Raw genomic sequence first — 26,915 nt, forward strand, 5'->3', positions numbered from 1 at the left:
GAACGAACGGCGCAACTGCGTCATGGCGGACGTTCGCGCTGACCTCGGGAAAATAGCAGAACGCGTACGGTTTTCGGCATCGACTCCCGCGACCTGTTTTCTTGTCTCAGCTGCCGCCAAGATAAGTGCGCTTCTTTAATTGGCCCAACGAGCCCGGATCGCGACAGTTTTGCAAACGATATAGGTGTCATACGAGTAGGGCGCTCGTCGGAGCCCAAGATGGCGGATGTGGAGCTACAACAACAAAACCTCATGGTAGTTGGCGCGGGAGCGGCCGCAGAAGTCGGTTCATCGGCAGCCGACGGCAAATTGGACGGGGCCGTCTCCAGCGAGGCGGTCCCGGCCGTCTCCGGGGACGTCTCCACCGCTGACATCCTGCAGCAGGCGTTTCAGGAAGCCTCCGGAGAGTACGACGATCAGGTGGCGTACGCTTCGGTCGAGGACGGAGTTGCCGTGCTCCACGGCGAAGAGCTACCGGACGGCATCCTCCGTCAGGAGGTCGGTGAAGATGGCCAGATCGTCGACAAGGTGACCCTAGTCAACGTCGCAGATGGTGCGGGCGACGTCGGCGCGGCCAACGATCCCGCCACTGTCAATTCCGCGGGAGGCGACGTGTCTCCCGCCACGGTGCTGGTGCAGGACTTGGGGGATGCCGTGGGAGAACAGCCCGAAGCCGCCGCGGCACCCGCCGAAGCCGCCGAGAACGGAGACGTCCTAAACGGTGAAGGCTCCGCACTTGACGAACCGGTAGCAGCTGAGACCGAAGGGTCGGTGGTTGGCGCGCAACCGCTGCAGCCAGATGACCAGGAGATGGTAGCGGCTGAATCTCCAGAGAACGCCGCGGACGCCACAGCCGCGCCTAGTTCGGCGAATGAGGACAGTAGTGATGCACCCGTGACGATCCAGCCGACCGCATCGAACGTTCAGCACGTCACGCTGCCTCAAAAGCAGAGCACTGCCCCGCTGGGGTCGTCGGAGAACCCGATACAGATCATTCAGCAGGGGAACACGTACCACTCGACCCAAGTGCTCTCACCGGAGCAGCTCCAGCAGATCGCCCACGTGCTTCAACAGCAGCAGGTGAAAAAGCAAAAAAAAAAAGCCCCCATGTGTTGTGTGCTTCTCTTTCCCGTGCGGACGAAATGCTTGTGTGGGCGGTAAAAAAGGTTGGGGCGTTTTGTTAACACTGGAACTTGTGCGTTTTCGTGTGCCTGACGTATTCTTGTTTGGGCATGTCTGTGCCGCCTTGAGAGGTTCCAGTGTAGTGTGAGTGGTCCGATATGCACGTCTGTTTATGTGACAGCTGTAAGTGCTCGTGCAGGTGTTGCTTGCCACTGCTGTCTGGAAAATTTAGTTGTTGTCAAGGCCACACGGGTGCACTTAGTTTCACAGCCCCCTTTTCAGTTGGCGGTTATGTACGTTGGGTGAGCTCAGCATTACAGCCTTCTTCCTTGCTAGCAACCAAAATCTTGGCATGCTTGAGTTAGTTGCCAATGTCAGTGTGCACTGAGCTATTTAGCAGTGTTTATTGGATTTCTAGAGTGTGACAAAGGCTCTGGCAACGAAATGTTATATATCCAGATTAATTCGTGGCATAGCTGCCTAATATGTTCTAAAGCCATTGTATTTTTTCGTGAACTACGGGAGCAGCTCGCATATCGAGGTGAGCATGTTGTGGTCTTTAGTGTTGGAAAGCCAGCGAGGCTGTTAACTTCATTCGGTTGTCTGTAAAGAGGCTGTAAACATAAGACGGGAGGCTAACTGTGCAGCTAGTTCAAAGAGGAAAGTTGAGATACTGCTATGGAGTCCACAGTGTTGACTTGACTTCGAAGCACTTTGCATTAACAAACTTATTCTGCGCTGACCAGTTTTTTCACAGCTCGTATGTTCACAATCTCTTGGGTGTCCCAGGAAAGGAACACATTTAAAGGGATGGTGTGGACAAATAGAAACTGGCCTGTGTCAATAGATTGCCACATTATAAACACAAAAGGCTATTCTCACTGAAAATGGAGCATTTATGCTCTAGAATAAGTCCAGAAATTAAATACAGGTGTCACCGCCACCACCTTTCATGTGGCACTAATCCAATGGTTCTGATCTGAGCAAAATCGTCTCTTGCATGTTTGCAGCTCGCCTATCACAAACGCTCCATCACACGGCACTGCCCGCTCGTCATCGTCTTCTGCGTAGCAAAAATCCGTGCTTTTGAACTGATTCAAATGTAGTAAACATTCTCTGTAGTTTTTTGTAGTGGGTTGCGCAGCTCTGTCGATATGCGACTAACGTTTTTCTGTACCGATTGCTCATTCGCAGCAGTTATGAGCTTGCGTGTCCCCTGTCGTAGCCAACTTCATATTTTGGGTGTTTTTGCGTGCAGGTACATTAATTTATTTAACTTTTTGTCATCGCTTGGATCACAACAAAAATTGTTGGCGGTTTAGCATTGCTAAGCATGAAATATTGTGTGAAAGCAGGTTTTTGCTGGAGGACGCCATCGCCACGTACCTGAAAGTGCGATTGAGGTGTCCGCTGACCCAGCAAGCCAGTTGTGCGTCTTTCCTCCTTAAAATGAATCCAATGAACTGTGGCAGCCTATTGCTCCAGTGCTGTGTTTCGGCCAACGCGAACGCAGTCAGCTCACTTCTCTCTATCGCTATCGCTAATTGAGATTGAGGTGTCTACTTACCCAGGGAGCCAGTTATGCACGTTTCCTTTACTTTTGTGGCTTTTTCACACAGATGGAAATTGATGACGACGATGGGCAATGCACAGCGTGAGAGTGTAGCTGTTTAACATGAGGCTTGCTGTCAGCTGTGGCGATAGCATAGTGCTCTCGTGGAGTGCCCAGCGAAGTTGATCTATTTGTGCTGCCGTGGATTTGAAGGCAACTTGTGGCAATATGTATTTTATTTCTGCAGTTATCTGAGAGGCTTCAGACACACACCACTTTTTTCAGGATTGCTTGTGTTATAGTGCATTTGCACTAGAAATACTTGTACAGGTTTATGTACGGAGAAGAAACGTGGCCAGTTGAACCATGGGGACCCTGAACATTTTTTGGCAGTCGGACAACATTTCTAGTTAATGGCTGGATAGGGGCCAACTCCCACTCAAGCAAAAAAGTTTTGTGGGGAAATGGCAGTAACTATCATTTTTATTTGTTTTTCAACTGAGAAAGACAGTGTACATATGGGCCACTCCTGCACCTCCATGATACGCCTATGAATCTGTTGTTTCTGACCAGGATTGAACCGGCACATTAAGAACGAGAATTTGCCAAATTGCAAGGACATTCTTCTTAAGGGGCACTTCCGGCGTTTTTTGTGCCTCCATAGATCTTGTTGAAACTTTCAGGGTAAATTCTCCCCAGTTTTCTGGTAATTTGTGCCAAATTTCTGAGCCAGGCGACGTCTTATTCCTGTGCCAGTGGATATTAAAATGTTCCATTGTGGGGTGATATCTATGGGGAACCTTGCGGGTGTTACATCACAGTTTGGCACACTCATTAATATTTGCTCTGTGTTTGCAGAAGGACGAAATTTTGAGCTTGTTTTTAGTCACTTCAGACAGGAAACGACCCAAGCTATCGCCTACAGTTGCCAGTTTAGCCAGTCAAAGTGCGCACAATAAGGTTTGGGACAGTATCCGCGACGTCGTAGTTTGGTCGAAACCGAGTTTTGGTTTCAGTTTCCTGGTTTCTACTGTCTTAAAATATTTCTACTCTGTATTTAAAAAATGGTTTCTTATACTGGGGAGACTCTAAAGAGTTTGATGTGATTATAAACTTGGCTTGGAACGTGAAGAAAAAAAAAACCTCAGAGTCACCATTAAATTTTGAGCTCTAAGGAAGCGATATGGTGGTCACGCTACCACCACCCTTGGCTTGTTGCGGTTGGAGTGCCCCCCTCCCTAATATGCCATGTTAACATTCACTTGGAAGTATTTTTTAATTGGTGCATTGTGTTGCACCATGCGTCGATGTATTGCCTTGAAAGACAACACGAATTGGCTATTGGGACAGTGCAACTCTTTTACATACATGTTGATGTCTGCGTTCTGTTCTGTTCGCTCTGAATACTCGCCTACTTACCAAGTTTCTTCTTGTGAGCTTGTTGGACATTGGCACGCTCATAAGTACTTGTGGCTGCATCAGACAGTGTTGAAAAGTTTAATTTGTAAAGTTTGTTCGTACCCGACATAGTGACAACAGCGTAGAAATAAGATGGACAAAGGGAAAAGGAAAGACGAACACAACGCTGATTGTCAACTGATTTCTTTAGTCAGAAACCACAATTTTATATTGGAAAGTTGAAATGGCAACTGATTTTTTTTATTCAAAACGCACAATTTTATATCTTAAAGTTAAAAAGAATTTCTGCAACATCGAGTGTGTCGTACCTGAACATTGATCATACTGATCGTGCTACAGCCATTGGCTGCAATTCAGCACTCAGTTGTTCTTCCTCTCCACACCTGCAGGTGAACAGGGCCATCCAGAATGGCGGCTCGGCAGTGGTGTTCAACCCACAGACCAACACACGTATCATCTACCGGGTTATCTATCCATCCGAGTTGGGCTCCAAGCAGGGTGGGACGACAAGACCCACGACAACCCGGGGTCGTGGTTCGTACTCTGGCCGGGGTCGTGGTCGTCCGCGTGGCCGGGGCCTCGCCAGGCGGGTCGTTGAGGAGGACGATCCGCGTAGCGACGGGCCCGAGCTTTCGCGGGAAGAGAAGGAGGAGAAGAAGAAGCACCGGCCGCGCACTCGCTCGGGACGCATCTCCAAGCCGCCCTCGTACATGGTCAAGGACTACAAGCGTATCCACCACCTGGACTTTGACGACGAGCCGTATGACGACTCTGACGGCGGCTATTCCGACTACCAGGTCAGCGACGACGAGGACCGTGGCCGGCGCTCCTTCCAAGGTGAGTCATATAACTGGGGCCGTAGGGGATATCGTTGGGAGGTGGCCCCTTCCTTTCCTCTGGACTGTTCGAAAACTGCTCTGATCAGTGACAAGAATTCCTTTATCCTTTTTGTTACAACTCCAGATCAAAATCTAGCAGGGATTAATGGCCAGTTTCAGGAAGGTAACAGATGCTGGTGCCACCTATCAGCCGGACAGTGAACTATTGGTGAGGCCCTGCAAGTTTTGTTCCGCTATCATAGTTCTTTTCTGGCCTGTGCTGAGCAGTTGTTCTGAATGTGTTAGGTGGTGTGACGTCTGCTAACCTCCAAGCTTCGACACCATCAGAGTATTGATTTTTGATAAAAGGGGTCTTTGGGGTGGCTCGTTGGCTGGTTTCAGATATCTGGTCAGCAGCTGATGGCGGAAAAGATCGGCGGGATTCATTCAAGAGTGTGCAGTTCTCAGCTTTGAGAAGTGGTGAAATTGCTGCAGGACTTACGGGTGACGTGAATACGTGAATTGGAAAAGCCATTTCAAGGAAAGTTAAGACTATGCGAATAGGATGAGGGCAAGAGACGAAGAAGCCAATTGGACACCATGGAAGCAGCATTCGTTTCTTTGCCCCCTGTCCTTGTCCTACTCATAAAGTTTTGACTTTACTGGATATGAACCAGGTGGCCTGCAAAACCGTTTTACTGAAGCATGGTGGCGGAGACTGAAACAACTAGAAGGATCCAACAACATGCTTCTTGTTGTGGTGATTGGTTGGAGTCACCATGGTGTTCTCCGAGGGAAAAGAAAGTTGTTTTTTTTTCCGTCTTCCCCCAGAGTCAACATGTGACTGCAGTAGTTTTCACTTCTAGACCTCACTTGTCCTCGTTGCTTGTCCACACTGCTTGCTCATACCGGTTGCTTACAGGTGGCTTCTCTAAACACTTGAAACCTGTACGTTTTATGTAGAGGCAGACGCTCCAAGATGTTGGTGTCTTTCTGACTGGCGGTGTTGTTGGGTCCAGGTTTTGGCGGAAGACCACGCAACTTCAAGTGCCCGACGTGCTCCAAGTCTTACATTGGCCGCGGCGGACTCTGCAGGCATCTCAGGTTGTACCCGGACCACGGGAATCCATCGGATGTCGATGATATGGTGGCTCAGGGTAAGATGTGTGTGATGGACCTGCTTAACAAGCGCACTGTGCATGTACTGACGGCTGAGAAGAGTGTCGTTACACTGTGTGGCAGGACTTAAAGTGAGGGGGAATGTGGCGGGTCTTTGAAACCAGAAAATTTAAAAGGTTATTTAGGATTACTTTGCCACGAGGGTTTATTTTTTGTGTTCTTTGATTGGTTTGGCTCCTTTTTTCACCAAGGGTTCAGGTGAGGGGTTATTGTTTTCAGCTGCACCTCATGGGGCAGATTATCTTCTAGTCTTACGTTGCTGCGACACAAGTGCATGTGAATTCAATGTGATGGTCTAGGTACACTGGCATCTTACGTATATTTAAAACAAAACATGCAGCCAAAAACTTGATGTCCCTACTTGAAGAGGGTATGCGTCTTCGAAATCCCAAAAAATGGCAAATGTTTTTAGATTGTTGTGTCCGCTTGTATGCCTTGTTTTTTTATACCGTTCTGAAGTTTCATTGCTGAAATTGACTGGGACGTAATCTAAAAAAATTTTCGTGAACCGTGGCGGCTCCGCATTGCCGAGAAACGTTTGAACAATATCTGTTTTTCTCCGTTACAGCGTTCTGCTTAGATACTCACCTTGTGGAGCAGATTTCTTCCCGACTGTTTTATCTGTTTTGATTCCATTTGTTTTGTTGCACTCCTAGGAACATAGTACAGGTCAAGACATTCTTTGTTTTCTAAATTTGCGAATATTAAATTGCTTGTGTGAAATTTTCTCCTCACTCTAGATAAGTCAATGAGCACTGCATCACGAAAACTGAAAACTAAAATTGGTGCTTAGCAAAAAAATTCTACGAATGTCTTGACCTGTAGAAATAAAGGCCGCAGGCCTTTGTTGCTTTGGCCTCCTGTTGTGACTTCCCTTCTTAACCCTCCTGCGCCCTTATCTCTAACAACGAACAACCCACTCCTTCCCTACACTCACTACATACAATGCACAGTGCAGTCGTTTGTTCGCGAGCAGGCACGTTATCGTTGGTATATGTCGTCATGGGTTGCGAGCATGCCACTGTTGCCTGACTGCGTTATGGCTCAGGAGAGCTTTTAAAAATTCAATTACAAATTACTCGCTGCACCAAATGAGCTCATATTTTGCCCAGTTCTTCCATGATGCAAAACAAACAAAATGCTATAAATAGCTTGAGTCTTAAAAATGGTGCCATCACCCCTTACGAAAAAAGAAACATCCTGAAGAGTTGCCTTCTTGCTTCTTTTCAAAGCATGCATTTTTTCTCTTGTTGCAATCGAGTCATGCATCTGTTCTGCAAGAGCTGTGCAGTCCGCGCCACCTTGCGGCTAACTTTTGTCGCTCCCTTTCCTTTCTTTTTCTTCTGCAACAATAAACAGCAGGCGAGGCAACGAGCACCACGGACACACCCCCGGCCAGCGGCACAAACAACCCGGCCATGTACATGGCAGCACCACAGCGAGGTCGGTACGCTGACATGGCCTCAATGCGTCGAAAAGCACGCCTCAAAGAGGTAGGAGCTCACATCACCTTACAGGCAGTGTATCCCACTCTGTAGTTCTTTCAAGTAATCTGGTAGCCCTGCGAGCAATTGGTGATAACCGACCGCAGTGGCTTTGGCGTTGGGCTGCTGATCCCAAGGTCGCGGTGTCGGATCCTGGCCGCGGCAGCTGCATTTCGATGGAGGTCAAATGCAAAAACTTCTGTGTGCTGTTTGCAATGTGAGCACGTGTTAATGGACCTCGGGTGATCTAAATTCTTCCACTTCGGCATCCCTCATAGCCCATGTGCATCTTCAGGATGTTTATCTTCGAGATGTATGTCGTGGGGATGTGTATCTTTGGGATGTGTATACGTCGGTAAATCTTTGGGGGGGCTAGTTGGTCGTGCATACTGGGAAGCGCTAGATTCAAGACAAGGGGACAACACCACATAAGAACACCACGAGCGCTCGTGTCTCGTGGTGTTCTAATGTGGTGTTGTCCCTTTGTCTCGAATCTAGCGCTCCCCAGTCTCGGGATGTGATTCGTCTGAAGTCAGAGAAGTGCCTGTTGGAAGCGGGGCTTGCAAGCTGCATTTAGAGAGGAGCTTTTTTCCGAATCCCTCTGGAAAGCTATACAGCTTTCACAGGAACTCCATCGTTGAATAATAATTTTTTTGTGAAGGCGGTATAGCTTTGCTTTGTAGCCCTATGGCTGTGCTTGGGTGGACGCTAATGAGTAATCGCCCCCTTATTTTAAATCTTGCTCCACCTTGAGGAATTTCCCTAAACACATTGGTCTAAATGAAGCTCATGTAGCATTTGGACAAAAATTGTACAAAAGTGCAAAATATGCAAATTGGCTGTTAGAAAAAGCAAGCTCAGGTGTTAGGCAGAAAGTGGCTTAAAGAACGAGAGGTCACCTATTAAAGGAAAGGTTACTGGCAGAGCTGTAACACAGTGAAAGGTTCAAGCATCGGGGTGTGGTTTGTGAGGATAAAAAATTATTGTAAACCTCTTTGCAAAGATATACCAGCATGGCTGATAATACTTGATGGTAATGTTATGTCCCGGTCATTTATTTCGTTCATTTCAGGGACGATGCAGTCGGCACATACGCCAGCCTCTGTTGTGTCCTGTCCCTCATTATGCTCGTACCTCCCACAGGTGACCAAAACGTGCCGGGAAGAGGAGCTCATGGAAGTGGTTCTCCCGAGACTCTCGGAGTCGGTTTCGCTCTGGGAGTTCCTGCTGACCAAGTGTGAAAAGGGGGACCCACCACAGCTGCAGGTGAGGGCGACAGCATTGAAGAGTGTGAGCTGGGACTTGGAGAGTCTATTATGAGCAATTGGACCGGGATTTGTCGTCGATCTAAGTCACCACAAACTTGGCACAGAAGGGTGGACAAAACATGTGATGGGCACTGCCGTGCCATTTCCCCACCCTCTTGTTCATTGTGCTTTAGAATCATGGCAGGTAATTATCGATGGCATACTTCATAAACTGGTTTTTAAGCATGTAACACATTATGGAAGGATCGAAGGAAACACCGCACGCTTTCTCGTAGATTGTGGTTGGCAGAAGTGGGTGGTCAGCTATCTTTTTCTTATCATGTGTGATATGTGGGAAAGCCCCTTGCAGAATTTTGTATGAGGTCCAGTCCCGTCAGGTCCAGTTGTGATCAGTGCATGCAATTAACAATGAAGGAGACAGGGAAGAGGACGGACGTCTGTGCGCCATTTTCCTGTTACCTAAATCTTCAGACAATTTGCCCAGACATTGGGGTGGTTGGCGGTTCTGCGGTGGTTGGATTTTTGAAAGTCTGTGTAGTATTCAATCACTGCTGACTATTAGAAAATTGTCATATATTAATCTTTTTCTTCTCGAAGGTGAACTGAATAGCTAACATGTTTGATTTGTATTCAGAATTTCAAATATTCGCACACGCCTACCATTAAACCTTCCCATTTATTGATGGAGGGCTGAAAGCGCTTTGAAGGCAGCAACATTTAAGGGGTGTTTTGTAGTCTGTGAAGAAGGAAAGAACAGTGGTGAGAGAACGAAAGGAGTGATAACGCATAAGCATAGGCAGATAAGTAAACATTGCCGTTTCACCCAAAACTCGGAAGCAGAGTGCTTCATGCAGTCTCTGGGAAGATGTTGTCACACTTTCTTTCATTAGCAGGCTTAACTGGAGCAAAGACCTGCTTACTATTTTTTTCCAGCCTCATGGCATCTGTACTAAATACAGTTGCACCTTTTTATAATGTACCGTAAAAACCGGAATATAGGTCGAGCTTTTTTTCAAAAAAACCATGGTGAAAAGTCGACCCCCGTCTTATATACCGGTCATTGGCTGAAAAAATACGGAAGTCTTGCAACAATGGGTGGCTGAAGACAACAGCCTCCATCACCATCGCCATCAGCAGCAGTGCCGCCATTTTGCGTTTCAGTAGATGCAAAGCGGAAGCTAACGGCAATTTACCGTCGCCTTCAAGAAAAACACGATTGAGTACGAGGAAGCTCACGGGAACCTGGCGGCACAGCGCGAATTTGGAGTATCCGAAAAGAGCATTCAGTACTGGCGGAGGCAGAAGCTGTGTATTACAACTTGCAGCAACCAGAAGAAAACATCATTTCGTGGGCAGACCGTAGTGTATCGGGAATAGGAAGGAAACGTTGCGCTGCGAGCAAGATCGCTGCCTGTGACTGCCGAATGCATCCGCGTGAAAGCGGCAGAGATCGCGCGTGCCTCTAGACTCACGAGGGCGCAATTCAAAGGCTCGCCATCCTGGTTGTGGCGATTCATGAAGAGGAGGGCTTTGCTCTACGGCGCCGTACTTGCCTGTGCCAGAAACAAACACGCAAGCCGATTGGTGCGCGATATTGTTAAAAAATTTGCCGGGTGTACATACAAGCAGCATTTAAATGAAATTAAATACTGTCACCATTGTGCAACCTCTCGAGTCGCATTTGTTTCAAAGTAAGGATGTCTTTCGGTACTTTTCCCATTGAAAAAGATCTTTTTCATTTTTAGAATTGGTTAGTTAGGGGGTCGACCTATATTCCGGTCCGACCTATAGTCCGGTTTTTTAGTTGAAGGGGCCCAGCGGTTACTTCGTTATAGCCGTTACTTTGTTATAGCCCATGTTGACCGAGCTTCCAAGGGGAATTGTCTTTCCTTCATTATATCCATTATTTCGTTATAAACTGTCTCGTTATAACAAAGTTTAGTTGTACTTCTTGCTTAAGTAACAAAAATAAAAACCTTCAGTGAGGACATGTTACCATTCGGTTGTCTTTCGGTGAGTTGGCAGCAAACTTGCTAACCTGTGTGGACATTGTGTTGGGTCAACTTTTTGGGGAGCGCTTGCTGAAATCTGGAAGCTCTTCTACAATCGGTGCAGATCCCGGACATGCTGATCCAGCTGGAAGAGGTGTTGAGGGAGATGCGGGCCCTGAGCCAGGAGACCCTGGTTTCCGTCGAGCCCGGCGAGGAAGCCGCTCATGTGGGGAGCCAGTTGGTCAAGGTGAGGCCACACCAGGTGTCACCTTGTAGAATGTTTTGCAGCAGTAGCTTTACAGAGGGGCAGTCTCTAGGGCAGCCCACCTGCGGAATCGTGCATGAGCAGCATTCAGTGACATAGGCTCTGGAATGTGAGTGGTCCATGTGATTAACAGCGCACAAGAAAAGTGAAGGCTCTGCTTTTGTACTGTTGTTCTGACAGTTTACTTGACTCGGCCTTCGGATAATTTGTTCAGATATTGTGGTTTTGCCGCAGTTGAATTTACGAAGGTGTGCGGTGTTCTATCTCTGCCAGTTATATTGATATCCATTTTCTGAATTGAATATGAACAGCAAACATATTCAATTCATATTTGAATTTATGAATTTTCGCACACTCCTAGCTGTGCGTAGTTGCAGTGTGGTATACATGGACTTGGTAGTTCACGAAAAGTAAAAGGCTAGAGGTGCGCAGATATCAAAATTTATCGTTGAGAAGTGAATATGAATAATAAAGATTGTTTGTGAATTGAGTAGAATATTGCCAAATGGTTTCGAATTTCGGTACAGATAGTTCAAACTAAATACAAATGCTTTTCGACAAAAAAAAAAAATCTATGAAAAGAAAGATATTGGAAACAAATTTTGTTCTCACTGTGTGACTGAATATTCGAATCTTTGTATAGCTTGCGAATAGTATTTACTATTCGATTTGATTCATACTACCCTTTCACTATGTGGACCTCATAAGCATTTAGAAATGACGAATTTTCTATACGCATGAGTTACGCATTCCTCATGAAATTGACAGCCAGAATGCGGAAAAAATTGACAGACGATCACTATAGTCGGTAGTGCGAACTTTGAGCGCAGCTCTTCACATGCCACCGCTGGCAGGTGGCGCGTTATGCTGCTAGCCACCTTCCGGTTGTCCATTTCTCCCCTCTCGCCGTGGTGTTTCGCTCTGCGACTACCTGTTAACATCCTGATGACGACGCGGGAGCAGGCACCCAAGAACTGTGCTCTAAAAGCCTGTGCGCAGCAATGCTAGGCCGTGCATAATGCGCTGATCTCATTGCTTTGGGCGACCGCCGCGGTGGCTCATTGGCTATGGCGCTCGGCTGCTGACCCGAAAAACGCAGATTCAATTCTGGCCGCGGCGGTCGAATTTCTGTGAAGGCGAAATTCTAGGGGACCGTGTACTGTGCGATGTCGGTCCACGCTAAAGAACTCCAGGTGGGGTAAATTTCCGGAGCCCTTCACTACAATGTCTTTCATAGCCCGAGTCGCTTTGGCACGTTAAACCCCTATAAACCAAACCAACGCTTTGGGCCTGTATTTTGCAATTAGCTGGTGCTCAAGTTATCCTGAACAAGTTGGTGGCTGCAGTTGTTGACACTGTGCCTCGTTCGCTCGTGCTGGTGTGCAGATCGAAGACGAGAGCGTGGCCCAGGCGATGGGCATTGCGACTGGCCTGTACGCCATCCGGGAGGAGGAGTCTGTGGCCAAGGTCGTGCCCCCCACACGCAAGCGGATGCGTGCGGAGAGCGAGAGCAGCCAAAGCCAGCCAGCCAGCAGCATTGCGGACGGCACCGGTGCCGGGGCAGCCGTGGGCGGCAGCTCTGTAGAGTTTGTCACACCCGAGGAGATGGTGGCCGCGCTGCACGGGGAGCCGCTGCCCCCCAACAAGCGGATACGGCTGGACGACGAGGACGCCTTCGTGGTGCTCACGTAGGTGTTCTTTTAGTGGTTATTTAAAAACAGCACAATCGAACACAAAAGACAAGGAAAGCATACACACTGTGCAGTCTTTGTCCCGTGTTTGGTAGTGCTGTTTTTAAATGATTATGAATAATCATCGACTCGCCCAATCTGCCATTTTTCTTCAGTTCTTTTAGTGTTGCCACACCTTTAGTGTTACCACACCCGAGAGATATCCTGTGGCTGCTTAGAGTAACAGGCTAAATTCTAAGGGAAGGCAAACCTAGCAGGGGGCAGCAGAGAGTTGAGTTGGGTGGATCAGGTCTGGAAGTTTGCAGGGATAAGGTGGCCATAGCTGGCACATGACAGGGTTACTTGGAGAGATATGGGAGAGGCCTTTGTCCTGTAGTGGCCTGATAATGATGATGGGAAAAGAGAGACTTGTTCGGGGGGAACAGATAGCAATGGATTTGTCTTGTCAGATCTCTGGGTTCTTGCTGTGTAGCACGTAGTCGAAAGGGAGTAATTGCTCATTGGCATCTACCCAAGCTCAGCTGTACGGCTACAAAGGAAGCTCTACAGCCTTCACAGAAACTTCATAGTTGAAGTAAAATTCGTCCTGGCCAGTGGTTCGAACCCGGGACCACCACCTCACCGGAGCAGTCGCTCCACCAACTGAGCCAACCGGGATGGCCTAGCATATGGTAGGGCGAGAGTGAATTTTCCCTTGGCTACGAAGTTTCTGTGAATGCTGCACAGCTTTCCTTTGTAGCCTTATGGCTGTGCTTAGGTGGATATCAGTGAGTTATTACCCCCTTATTACAAGACTACTCTGCCTTGGGGGATTCCCATAAACATTTTGCCAGCACCTCGTCAGTTTGTTCCTTCAGTTGGCAAATGGCGCGTAAATGTGCTGCATTCTGGTTGTAACTGTGTAGGGGCAGTGGCGTCGAGAGCAGCGAGGCAGCCAAGGTTGACGGCATCATTGAGGCAACACTCAACAGCGACAGCCTGTCGGAGAACATGCTCGAGAACCTAGAGTTTGCTGGCCTGCCCGTATCGGATGAGGCCGTGACCAACGGCAACGACGACGAGGCCACCACTGCTGCCACAACCCAACCGGTCACCACCACACCAGCACCGGCGACTGCGGCGGCAACAGTTGTGGCGCCCGCAACCACCGTCGCAGGGGTGCCCACCCACGCGGAGACCTTTCAGTTCATCCAGCAGTCCGGCAAGTCGCAGCTGCACAAGGTGGGTCATGATATTTAATGGTTGATTTGTCGGCGACTACTCGGCATCTCTCTGCGGCGCCACCTTGCGGCTCCGAGGGGCCGTCGCTTCACCAGTTTGCGCCAAAATTGAGATTGGCCATATTCGCATAACACCTCACATCTTAGAATAAATCGGGCTGGCGCAGGCTGCCGCTTTGAATTAGCTGGTCAGATTTGCATTAGAAATTGCGAGATTACAGAAATTATTTGGATTATCCGGGATTTAGGATTGTCAGAGGTTTTTCTGTGTAGTATTTTCGTCAGCTGAGGATTTTGTTGGGATCAAGAAAAGAATTCAGCTCTACGGTTGCCGCTTTGTGTGTGGGACCCAAATGAATGAGAATCCTTTTTTTTTTTCGAAGCAGCTGCTCCTCTATTGCCCTCTCCCACATGTCACTGGTTGAAAATAAAATTCAAGGCCCTGCTGTGCATGCGCAGCTCTTGCTAGTGACAGGTGCAGGTGACGGTGGCAGCTGTCAAGCACAAGGCTTCCACTTAGCAGGTGCAATTGGCACCTTGTAGAACTGGATCCCTTCTGCGTCGCCCACCTGCGTTAGTTTTCAACCAGTTTTCTGTGCAGCAGATGAATTTTCGCACTTCTGCAGAGGGCGTTACATCTTGCGGAAGAGGGGTTTTGTCTCCTGTAGCTGGCAGTGTTTCATTCATTGAAGTATCGGTTTTATGGTACAGTAGGACCCCGCTGTAATAAACTCGGATGTAGTAAAGTGAAACTGCGGTACATGATGATTGTACATTCTTTTTTTTTTTTTGGTTATAGTAAAAAATTTTTCGAAGTAATGGCTATAGTAAAGAGCGCGAGGCCAACATTCGGATACCAAAGATACTAATGGATACCAAAGAGGATAAAACGATGTTTCTTGAAATAGCATCACCACCAAGCTCGGAAGCTGTGAGAAGCCAACTTCTGGAAGTAGCTTCACCATTAGACTTGAATGTTGCGAGAAGTCAATGTTTGGAAGTAGCTTCACCATCAAGCTCGAAGGCTGTGAGGAGAAGTGAACTTCTGGAAGTCGTTGGGGCCGTGAGGGAAAGCGCGGCGAAAAAAGAAGCAAAGCGCAGAAAGAAGGTGGGCAACGCATGTTGCTGAGAAAGGAGAGGCATTAAAGGTGCAGTGAGGAGTAGAAAAGTGCAAATACACAGGGAAGCGGCGGCAAGAAACGGAGGCGCGGCGGAACTGTGAGCGGTACCACGCGCTTCTTGCCTCGTAAATGGCGATGAGGCTGCAGAAAATGATGCCGTGTTCGCGCAAAGCTGATTGTCACATGAAATCAAACTCTCGTTATATTCGTAGCCACATTCTATTTGTGCAAATGCGGTACTTCAGCAATGCATAAGCAAAATCGTAAATGGGATAACTTGAAATGGGATAAGTGAAAGTAAATAATTATCACATAAAGGTGCAATAAGAGCAGGGTGGAAGGTATTTGTGCTTCTTTTATAAACCAACACTGTGTGTAGTTAGTAGCCAATTAATTACCAAAGAGCATCATCTACAACTGATGTATAGTAGCAAAGACCCTGGTATGGTGTAGATTTTTGCTCGTGCGAGTCAGTTTACTATGGAAAGATTGTACTGTATTCAACACATCCTGTTATTTCAACAAATCTGTAATTTCATTGAACTGAGAAACTGTTTGGCTCTGTGGCTGCGGCTTTCCACGCAGTCAAAACTGAACGGAAAAATTATAGCCCTTCAATGAATCAACTGCAAAAGCCAACTTTCATTGGTGGTGCAGATAGCTTCCATTAAGTTGGAAGTGTTCTGTCAGAGTGCGTCTGTATAGCTATGTATCAGGGAAACCAAATTACAGTGTAGAATTGTGAAGTTCATAAGGTTTGGCAAGTCAAGGTTTCACCTTATGCATCTTGACACTTTTATAATGAAGACCTCTTGCTTCGTGGCCTTCAGGGAGCCTGACTGCTGTACCACGTAACAGTGCCTAATTAGACGGATGCATTGTTTCAACTAGAACTCACTCGGTTTAAAGTGGGGGGAGGAGGGGTGCATAATTCACCCTTAGCGGTTTTCATTTCCTTTTTAGTGCGCTTACCTTACACTTGTCATTGTAGGGAAAGAAGAGTGTGCCATTGGTAAGTTCGAACGTAAGTATATCATTTTCCCACTGCCATCGATGACACTTTTTGGGCGTGTGCTGCGACTGGAAACTGCATTTCTGCTAAGGTTCCGAAATGTGGCATTTCTCTTGATGTTTGCAATTTTTTCGTGAGGATCATGTTGATATGCGTTGGGGGATGCATTACTCTAAAACCCCGCTGCTACATTTCTGGGTGGCTGCGTTTTCCTGGCTGCTACATTTATGTGAGCCGGTCCAATCGAAGCTTTCCATAGAAACCGATGCAATACAAACTCTGCTCTTAAGTTGCAACTGAAACAGCCTTCGTGTGTGCTGCGTCGAAAATGTCACTTCGCGACAGTGGTTAACCCTGCTCCACACTTTGAAAGCCGGCGTTTTGGCGCACACTGAACAGCGATGGCAGACCAGCCAAAGTGGGGCTCTACACTTCATCGGCACTTGACCATCACCATGCTTGGTGGATTCCGGCGGGTTGCACCTAAGCCAACGCCGAGCACACTTGTGGGCGGCGAGAATCTTGTTGCGGCTGTTATTGCAGTAGCGTCGCTGCTGCCGCGAACGGCCGCAGTTGCAAAAACGAAACTCTGCGGCGCCAAATGCCACGTGGGCAGCCCTGTATGAGATGCAGTTGAACGGGTTGGCTCCGAGGCATGTTTCCGTCATCCATGTTTTCCTTGTTGCCTGCAGCTTAGAAGCGCACTTTCGTGATTGCAGTAGAGAATTTTGTAAGATTAAAGCGACCATAGCGAAAACCTCGCACAAGCGCCCATGCATGCCCAAACTTTGTGCGCCCTTCCTCTTTGCAGCTGCCTCACTTCCACCAACAGCTGCCAGGCAGACTGAAAGCCATATCGTGGCGTTTAGGGCATTCTGTGGATGCGAACAGTCGCAGGAGCCTCTAAGTCTAGCAGATTCCAGAGAAGCATGCTGTCCTTACAAGAAGCTAAAAAGAAAGCAGGCAGATAGCGATGTAAAAATTTTTTTACAAGCGTTTTCCAACTGCTACGTTTCCCAACTGCTACATCAAAAAAAATTTGTTTGTCGCAATCCAGTGAGAAATGAAACAGCGGGGTTCTACTCTACTTAGAAAAATGTACAGTCCAAATCTACTAAGATTTTAGGATACTACAGTGCAATCCACTTATAACGATATTTAGAAAACCGGAAAATCCCTTCGTTATAACTGCCGCCGCGGTGGCTGAGTGGTTATGGTGCTCGGCTGCTGGCCCGAGAGACGCGGGTTCGACCCCAGCCACGTCGGTCGAATTTCAGTGGAGGCGAAATTCTAGAGGCCCGTTTACTGTGTGATGTCAGTGCACGTTAAAAAACCCCAGGTGGTCGAAATTCCCGGAGCCCTTCACTACGGCGTCTCTCATAGCCTGAGTCGCTTCGGGACGTTAAACCCCATAAACCTAAACCTAACCTTCGTTATAACTGATTATCATTATATCTGGATCGGCAAAAAAAAGCAAAAAGGACACACTCATGTATTCCCCCATGCATGTAGGTATTAACCCATGCATGTAGCCTCCGCCACCTGTGATCCTGTCAAGGGCGTACAGCGTCTTGGCACTCTGCCAAGTTCCCAAAGTGAGCCACCTCCACCCCATCAGGGGCTCCCGTCAAAAAATACTAAGCACTCTGGGACATTATCAGTGCACAGCATCTTCTGACGCGCTGCCAAGGGCTGCCCTGTGGACAATGCGAAACGAGGGAACAGGCAAGAAAAGCGAATGCTTAAAAAATAATTCTCAAAGACCATCTGGGGCGGAACCTGCGTTTGTATGAGATAGCATTCCGCAGCAGGGGCCAGGCAAGCTCCTCCCTCCAGCTATTGTGAGGATAATAGCACTTGGTTCCCAAGGCGGTAGGCAACGCTCCCTTACGGATTTCGCCACGTCGGTCGTTCGCGGAGTTTTTACGTCATTCACTTCAAATTATTTTTTTTTTTTTCAAACTTTCATACAAATTTTAGAGGTAAACACCATCCGGGCGGCCAGAATATCATTGTTGTATCCGTTATTTCACCGATAATTGTATCGTTAAATACGGTTTATTTTTACATAGGGGGCAATGGGAGAATTGATAAATCTAAAGAATTTGATCGTTATAAGCGATATATCATTATATCTGGTATCATTATAAGTGAATTACGCTGTAGACGAATTAAGTGTTATCACCACTCTTGGTTCCAAATTTCTTGACCTGCATTTGTTGGATTTGTTGGTGCAGGGCATCTGAAGGGCTGTTTTCTTGGGCTTGCAGATGTCCTTTTGTATTTGTGTCAGCATTAGCATCGAAGGGAGCTTGCAGTGCGTGCAGTCTGCACGATGCACCTGCGCACTGGGTGCTGCTCTTAATACGTCCGCTATCTAGGTTCTGACTGACGACAATTGGGAACAACGAAAGCGGTCGCCACGAAACTCCTGCAGCAACGCACTGGGTGCAACTTCGCCCCTTCCGCTATTCCTCACAAGCTGGGCCGCTTCTGTGCGCACGAGCATTTTATCATAATGATCTAAAACGAGAGGTGCGCTGCCAGTCAGGTTCAATGCCAGTGGTGACTGCGGCCTGGCTCAGTGACGTGCAGCATGGTGCTGCACTTCGTTTTCCGACCAGCGAGCATGGAGCTCTCGCTGGCTGCCTGCATTGATTTTATGCAAATCTTAGCATTACTGCCCGTGGGCTGTTTATTCTGCGAGGAAAGAGCAAATTAACTCGTGTGACTGTTGTGCGTGATAGTACCGTTCGAGACTGTTGCGATGTTTCGCTTTGAGTTTAGATTGATGAAAAGGGATTTCATAATTTCTGAACATTTAGGAGAATCAAATAGTGACAGTGTGATGCAGATTGAATCAGATATCAAATACTATTGGAAAACTATTTGAAGTTTCGAGAATGTTTGGGAGGTTCCAATAGTGAAAGTGCAATGCGAATAGAATCTAATGTCAAATATGCGCACACCTCTGATGTTAATGCATCATGTCACTAAATGTAGCGCATGATTGGAATTTGGCAATTTGCAAACATGCTTGGCACAGGAAATTGTGTTGTTCAGAAATATATTGACTGGAAGTGCAACAGTGTAGCGCTTTGGGACATTTTTATTGCTCGTGCTTTTGGACACAGACACTGCTGGAAACATATTAACAAGGTTTTGCAATATTTTGCCATATGATGGCTCTGTGGGCTGGACTTTAGAATGAATAAACAAGCAAATAAATGGCAGAATTAGCTGACTTAGTTTTTGTGTGTGCATGTGTGTGCGCAACACGGGCTGGACTTTAGAATGAATAAACAAGCAAATAAATGGCAGAATTAGCTGACTTAGTTTTTGTGTGTGCATGTGTGTGCGCAACACCATGTGACACACGCGCGCACACACACACACACACACACACACACACACACAGTTGTGAGATGGACTGCCGTTTTCTTTATTTTTCTCTCTTCTTTTTTTTTGACCTTCAGCTGCAGATCATGCCTGGCCAGTCGGTGCTGAATCGCAGCTACGTCCGTGTGGTGACTTCGTCGGAGAGCTCGCCGCCACACCCGTCATTAGCTGAGGCATCCATGGCCACGGCGCCGGTATCCATCTCCCAGCAGGAGTCGGCCACACCTCCCGAAGCTACGGAGGCGGCCGAGGCCATGCTCCCGGCCGAGCCCAGGGAGGAGCCTCAAGCCGAAGCTGCAAGCCAAAGGCAGCCTGACGTCCAAGTTGTGGAGAGCCACGGCAACGAGGACTCTCAGCATGAGATCACGCAGGTCAGCTGCAAATATCTCGGCTAAGGACACCAGTTTTCCACATTTCCATGAAAAATCGCAGATTTTAGTATTTTTCTCGGAATTGTATGCTAGCAGCCACATTTTTTTTTTTTTTTTTTAGCGATAGCTACGTTACGCTAGCATTTCCATCCTTCAGCGTGGCAGCGCCGTGGCTGGTCACGTGGTTGGTTACGTGATGTGGAGCAGCTGCCGGCGAAACCGAGGGGGGGGGGGGGGGAATGGGGAGGGGGGAATGAACCCACGTCCAGGGACAAAGATGAAGAAGGAACGCCCAGCGAAATGGAGCGGCAAAAGACTGACATTGACGTTCGACTGAGCGAGTTCCACTCGGCCAGCTGTAGCTGTTGCGTCACTCCAGGTTTAACTAGAGCTAAACCACAGCCATCTTGTGTGTGTGTGTGTGCGCACGTGCGTGCATGTGTGTGACAATTTGGCAGTTGCGTTTGTCTGAATTCTCTTGAAAGAATCTAGTAACAAACAAAGTTAAAGGAGTATAGGCACTTAACTTTTGGGTGTGTGTTTTCTTCTCTGTAATGATGCTTAAGGCATCATTATACATGAATTACCACATGGTATCCTCCTAAGACCGCTAAATAGTTTATAATCGAATTTCTTTCTGGTGCTGTTTTAGTTTCGGTTTCAACAGCTCCGTGATGACTATGATGTTAAAGTGTGCTTATGGGTCACGCAGGACATGAAAAAATTACAGTATAGTCGTTGCTTCGTCGTTTTAATTCACTAAAATGCTAAAGCAGCCTGCCACAATGACAGCGAATGCACAAGCAGTGATTATAATAGTTTTTTTCATGCCTTATGTGACCTATATGCACACTTTGACTTCACAGTCATCATTCGCCTGTTGAAACCGCATGACAGAAAAATTCGATTATAAATTATTTAGCTGTCATAGGCGAATAGCACATGGTGATTCATGCATGGTAGTGTCTTGCTTCTAGTTACGGAAAGCTCATCTATTGCCATTTGTTATATATTGAATTATCAATGTAGTGGACTATTTTGTGATTTACTTTGAGTTCGATACATCCATGTTCGACTGTATAGTTACTGCCTCAGCAGGATGCATTGTTGGGCAAGTTGGTTCTTGGCAGTAGATAGATGTGTTGCGCGTAGGGACGTTCACAAGAAAGAGGACGGGGCAGACGCAAACTAACAGCTGGTGTTTATTCGAGGAAACAAACATTTGGATACCCTTTCGTGCTTGTGCTGGCACGCTTAAGTATGTCTGTTCCCTCGAATAAACCCTCGATGTTAGTTTGCGCCTGTCCCATCTTCTTTTCTTTCTTGTGAATGTCCCTTATGCACAACCCATCTATCTACTGACAGTTAGCACTTGCATCCTTCACTCGCAAAGATTTGAGAAAGCTGTGTAGCTTTTTTTTTTTCGAAACCAAATCACAGACCGGCATTGCATGGTTGTAAACAGGTTAATGAAATGGTGCTTGCCTCTGTGTGCAGGTGGTCTGCGCTGAAGACGGGGAAGCGGTGAACGGCACTGCGGCGACAGCGGCAGCGCAACCCGTCATCCGGCAGTACATGCTGCCTGACGGCCAAATTGTGAACGCCTACGAGGATGCCGAAGGCAGCCTGGTACAGTTGGAGACACCCGAAGAGGAGCAGACGACTGCCCTGGGCAACGTTGTGATCGTGCAGAACCCTGATGGGACGACCACGCTCCAAGTGAGTAGGGGTTCTGCACCGACAGCTGTGCGTGGCATGTCGGCTTAATTGCATGTTGTCTGTGCTCACCCCGTGCCTCTCACACTCCCCCTCGTCCATTTTCCTTGCTGTGCCTGTCTTGCCAGATGCCAGCTTATATGGATAGATGAGGGACCGTGTGTGGTGTGTGGTCGCGTGCATTATGCACACCTGAACCGCACACCACGACTGGTTACTGCACTCAGCTGCTCCAACACTCTTGTGGCTTCTTCGGTAAACTTGCACTGGAGTTGCGCTGACACCGGTGCGGTGTGCAGGGGCCACTGGTAGTGAAGCCCTGTGCTCACCAGTACATGTTATCAAAGATAATACCATATAAACGCGTTTAAGGCTCTGTTTTCTCCAAGGAAGCGTGAAAAAAAAAGATCCGTGTAAGGGGCGCTCCCAAACTTTCCACGGCCCATGCAAGAATAGCCTTCGAAATGCGTGCGCACAGGAGGTTCTAGGCGCCGCCCACACGTGGTGCCCGAGGCCGCAGGTCATTTTAAGGTAGATTTTAAGTGCAGGTAGATTTTAAGCGGGTAGAAGTAACCAAGCGGAGGTTATCTGATTGGTGGCTAAAATCAAGACAAGAGTGAAATTTCACAAGTCATGGCTAGGTCGTGGCTTGAACCACCGCCCGATTCAAAGGGTTCAGCCTTATCCATCCATCCATCGTCATAATGAACTTTTTCCTCCGCCGTGAGCTCCTGCTATCCATATCAGCATCAGTATCACCAGCTCCAGCTTTTTGTGGCTGTCAAAGGCACGGCTGCACGGGAGTTGTGGTAGAGTAGTAGTTCACTGTAGTTGTGGCTTTCGTGGGCTGCCACCGAGCGTTGCAGTTTTAGCATAAAGGGCAAGCACCTTAATAGCTACACGGCTGGGAGTTGCTCGCGAACATGGCAAGTGGGCGGTGGGCAGGAAATTAAACGTGGACCAGAAGTGCGTCCAATGGTGGTGCAACCAAAAGGATGCATTGAGGAACACAAGCTGCAAAAAGCGTGCTTTCCAAGGCAAGCTGTGCAAGTTTCCCGAACTGGAAGATGGGCTGCTCTGCTGTGTGATGGAAGTGCGGAACAACGGCTACGTGTTGACAGCGGACATGCTGTGCGACTTGTTGTGGGATGAGCGTGCGCCGGAGCACAGCACCAGCTCGGAGTCTGAAGACTCTGTGGGTGATGTTTGAACATAGAATAATTGCCGCTTATTCCCTGATTGTTTAACTTTACTTAAAACAAAAATTGTTTAGCACATCGTGTACACGGGCTGAACCTCGAAAATTGGTCCTCGAATCTGGAGAAAAAAGTGCGGCCCTTAACACGCGTTTATACGGTAGCCACCATATTTACACGATTGTAAGTAGACTCAAATGTAAGTCGACCCCCCCCCCCCCCAATAACATTTCTGAAAAAAAAAAAAAAAACTTGTAGGTTGTTTAGACTTGGCCTTCAATAATAGAACACGACAGCACTATCCTGCAGCCTCCGCTTATCGCCAGCCGCTATTGGCTGCTGTGCGCGGGAGCGCCCGTGGGCACGTTCCAAAACCAAAATCTATTAGTCACTGGACTACTCGTGCACACTTGCGCCATCGTCCTCACTATAGCACTAGCGCTGCCGTCGTAACCGCTGCTACGGTCCCACAGCTCGTCGTTCTGACATCGTTGTGCAGCGAAATCCCGCACTTCGCAAACAGCCACATCACGACGTCGTGTACAACAGCTGAAAATTTTGCCTCGCTGCAGCTGCGACACCTGCATCACCCGTTGCAAACGTTGAACTTGTGGCCCGGCACGCAATTTGTTTTTTCGACGTAAAGAATTACAACCATCTTGAATGTAGCCGTGAACGAGCGCTGGTCGCTTACCGGACTTGGAGCACAAATGACGAAGTACTGCATTAAAAACTTGTGAAACGCGGCTGGCAGTAGTCAAATGCGTCAGAGCCAAAGAGAAACTATGCGTGAGCGGCGTCGGCTCTTCTGTTGGTTTCTGACACTCCCCGGCGCCGCTGCGGTTGCGAGTGGCGGTGCCGCCGCGATTGGAACAGCGACCCTTTCATCAACTATCAACACTCCCTTGAGCGGCGAGTGCGCGGTTGAAAGTAGACAAAAAAAAATCTTGGACGACGCCTATTAAAAGTAGAACGCGAATGCATTATCGGGCTGCTGCCGCTTATCAGCAGGTGCAATCTGCGGCCACTGTGGGGAGTGGGCTGGTGCCGGTTTGCTGCTTATCGACAGCCGCCATCGGCGGCCTCGCGCGGGGTTGGGATGCCGGTTCTGCGCATTGACATAGCAGCAAAGCCAGCACCAAGAGCGATGCGATGGAGCTGCGCAGCAAAAATGCAACCACACTGTAGCGTGCTTGATATCTCGTTTGTCTCGCTGTTATTTATGGTGCAGTGCTTTGGTTTCGATTTTAAGTCGACCTCCCCCCACTTCAGATTTTCATATTTTGAAAAATACATCGACTTACAATCATGTAAATATGGTATACAGTCGATAGGTCAAGCTTTGGTGGAAACCATCATTGCTGCCTTTTGGAGCTATCAGTTGACTACAATAAGGGGGAATCGCTGCTTCTGCTTTGAAAAATCAGGAGTTTAAAATGCGCCTCAAGCTCACGAGCGTAAGAGTAGTGTTTATTTTTTAATTATTTTTTTAACCTTTATTTCAGGTGCCCAGTGATGGCAGCATACCCATCGAAACGGTTCAGGCACTCTTGGCCATGGACCAGTCTGCCATGGTAGTGCACGCACAAGACGAAGGCATTGAGACCGCCTGAGCGGACAGCAGTTGAACTTTGAATCAAGCATCGGCTCTCGGACCGATGCAGGACTGCTGCCCAGGCTGCCGATCCGAACGAAACGGCCGTCGTTACTGGACTTGCCACAAGAAAAACTTGAGTGCTGCGATCTGGTCGTCCAAGGGACAGCAGTTTTTCTCATTACTGGGGTGGAGTGGTGGTTCCTTGGTGGAAGAGATCGCCAGGTTTCCGCAGTTATGCCATGGCTATTTACAGCCAGTTGCACGGTCCATGTTGTGTTGTTTTGTGCAGTGACACTTGACGCCCCTCGGTGTACACAACGTCAACCGTGGTTCAATGCGTGTGTGTTGTTTCTTTTCTCACTTGTAGGCACTGATCCGACAGAAGCAACGGCTACCGTTATTGCTTGGCAAAGCTTTGTTTGGTTGGTGAAGAAAAATATTTTGATTAACGTAATCTGTTTGTTTTCAGTTGGACGTTTTTTTTTTATATTTGTATGTGTGTAAAAGAAAGAGCACTGGCTACAAATATTGCCTACAGCGATGGCTACCGTATCCTGCTTAGTAAAAAAAAAAAAGCGGTTGTAACGCTGTGTCACATAACATACCAGCGTTGCATTCTAGTAGTTACCTTCCTTCACACATTTATGAGACAGTGACTGCACATGTAACACTTGCAGGAGGCCCTTCGGCTTGTTTTCATCGGTTATCTCTGGAGCACAGGCTAGGTTGCCTTCAAACGCTTAATGGTTTGGCTCTCACCCATGTAGCTTTGTTTTCGTTTTTTTTTTTCAGCTTGTGAAACACGATGTCTTCGATTGCCGCAGTTGTGCGGGATCATCTTCACGTGTACAGTCCACTCATAATCAAGCTTTACTTCACAAGGACTGTGGAGATTGGCCAGTTCTCGAGCCGGCCGAAGCGCACACATTGGCTTCTCCTGGCCACCTTCTTACCGATGCGTTCACGGTGATCCAATGTACATAAACCATTCGGAACGACAACACTTCATAGTGTAGGGCTCTGCACTGTTTGAAAGTGGGAAGCAGGGTTGTAGAGACAGTGAACTACTCTCCTCCCTGGCAAGTACAATTTGAAGTGTCACGTGCGTTGCGAAACAGAAAAAAAATATGCGCGAAAGGCATGGACAGGACAGTTGTAAAATCTTGCACAGTTTGGAAAAGTGGCCATTCCATCGGCACAAGCAGTATGAATGAAGGTACAGAGACCTGGCGCGCCATTCACAAAGTGTGCCATTTGTGGATTTAACATGCTACTGGCTTGGCTCCGAGTGTATTTGTACAAACTAAGGTGGAGCGTGTACATAAGCCTAGCACCCACGTGTGTCTTGTCTTGTATGTCTGGTTTTTTTTTCGTCTTGGTGTAACGCCCAGCCTCGCCAGTGAACTTCACGGACTGCTGGCTGACTATTATTGTCCGGTGCAATCTGTGCTTTGCAACAAACACAACTGAGCTTCAACTCCTCGTGATGTTGGGCATCAATGAAAAGCCAAAAGCAGTCTGTATATATGCATGGCTTTTTTCAGTAGGGGACAGCGGGACGCTCTTGTAGATACCGGTCAAGTTTAGGCTGAATCGCCCCTGTCCCTTTCTCAAAGCTTCATTTATGTCAGTTTGTCTTGAAAGTGACTTTTTGAATGGATGAAATAAAATGTTCTTTGGACCAGATAACGATGTGTCTCATTTCCAAGAAGAAAATGTTTAACTGAGTAAAACAGCAAATTTTGTGAAGCTTGCTGCAGGAATGGAAAGGTGTTTGTTTTTCCTCCATGGCTCGCGCAGTTTAGTGTACAAGCGACGGCTAAAGTAGTGATCCTCTCAGCAGCGACCATACTCTACTACAATTTTTTCCTGGCAATAGAGTGGAAACTAAGGAGCCGAAATGGCCTCTCCTCCTACACAGCAGAGTATAATCCCCGTTTGCAGCTGTTAGGGGTTTGAACCTGGGACCAGGGCGAATTTTTCTTTAACTGCGAAATTTCTGTAGAAGCTGTACAGCTTTCCTTTGTAGCCATATTTGGGTAGATGCGAATGAGTAATAATAATAATAATTTGTTTTGGGGGAAAGGAAATGGCGCAGTATCTGTCTGGTATATCATTGGACACCTGAACTGTGCCGTAAGGGAAGGGATAAAGGAGGAAGTGAAAGAAGAAGAAGAAAGGGGTGCCGCAGTGGAGGTCTCCGGAATAATTTCGACCACCTGGGAATCTTTAACATGCACTGACGTCGCAAGCACACGACCGCCTTAGTGTTTTGCCCCCATAAAAATGACAATGAGTAACTACTCTCTCATTACAAATCTACGCCACCTTGGGGAATTCCGCTAAACATTTGACCAACATTTCTGCCTTGAAGGGGCCATTAGTGATGAAACCCTGGAAGCTCATAACTTTTAACAGTTTTCAATGACTGGGCATTACAGATTTAAATTGGTTGTGCATGTCTAAACATGTTCATCTCTTCGTAACTTGTGCA

General features: G+C 47.6%; 1 protein-coding gene across 2 annotated transcripts; it reads left to right on the top strand.

Moving 5' to 3' along the window:
• On the top strand, window positions 1–26,110 carry LOC144104498 (uncharacterized). Of its 2 annotated transcripts, none has more exons than XM_077637560.1 (11): window positions 1–1,080; window positions 4,483–4,930; window positions 5,931–6,068; window positions 7,450–7,583; window positions 8,718–8,840; window positions 10,958–11,080; window positions 12,485–12,786; window positions 13,695–14,010; window positions 19,619–19,912; window positions 21,410–21,631; window positions 24,330–26,110. In XM_077637560.1, exons 1-11 carry the CDS (start codon window positions 220–222, stop codon window positions 24,435–24,437), a joined length of 3,069 nt encoding a protein of 1,022 aa, XP_077493686.1. In that variant the 5' UTR covers window positions 1–219; the 3' UTR covers window positions 24,438–26,110. The 2 variants fall into 2 exon arrangements, with proteins under 2 accessions (XP_077493686.1, XP_077493687.1); XM_077637561.1 differs by having other exon boundaries at window positions 7,453–7,583.
• Window positions 26,111–26,915: the final 805 nt, after the last annotated feature.

Source organism: Amblyomma americanum, chromosome 9 (genome assembly GCF_052857255.1).
Source record: "Amblyomma americanum isolate KBUSLIRL-KWMA chromosome 9, ASM5285725v1, whole genome shotgun sequence".
Classification (NCBI taxonomy): Eukaryota; Metazoa; Arthropoda; class Arachnida; order Ixodida; family Ixodidae; genus Amblyomma; species Amblyomma americanum.

Coding starts and splice junctions, on each gene's coding strand:
- LOC144104498 (XM_077637560.1), top strand. CDS start 220: ATGGCGGATGTGGAGCTACAACAACAAAACCTCATGGTAGTTGGCGCG. Junction 1,081..4,482: donor ACGTGCTTCAACAGCAGCAG/GTGAAAAAGCAA, acceptor CCACACCTGCAG/GTGAACAGGGCCATCCAGAA. Junction 14,011..19,618: donor GCAAGTCGCAGCTGCACAAG/GTGGGTCATGAT, acceptor TTTGACCTTCAG/CTGCAGATCATGCCTGGCCA.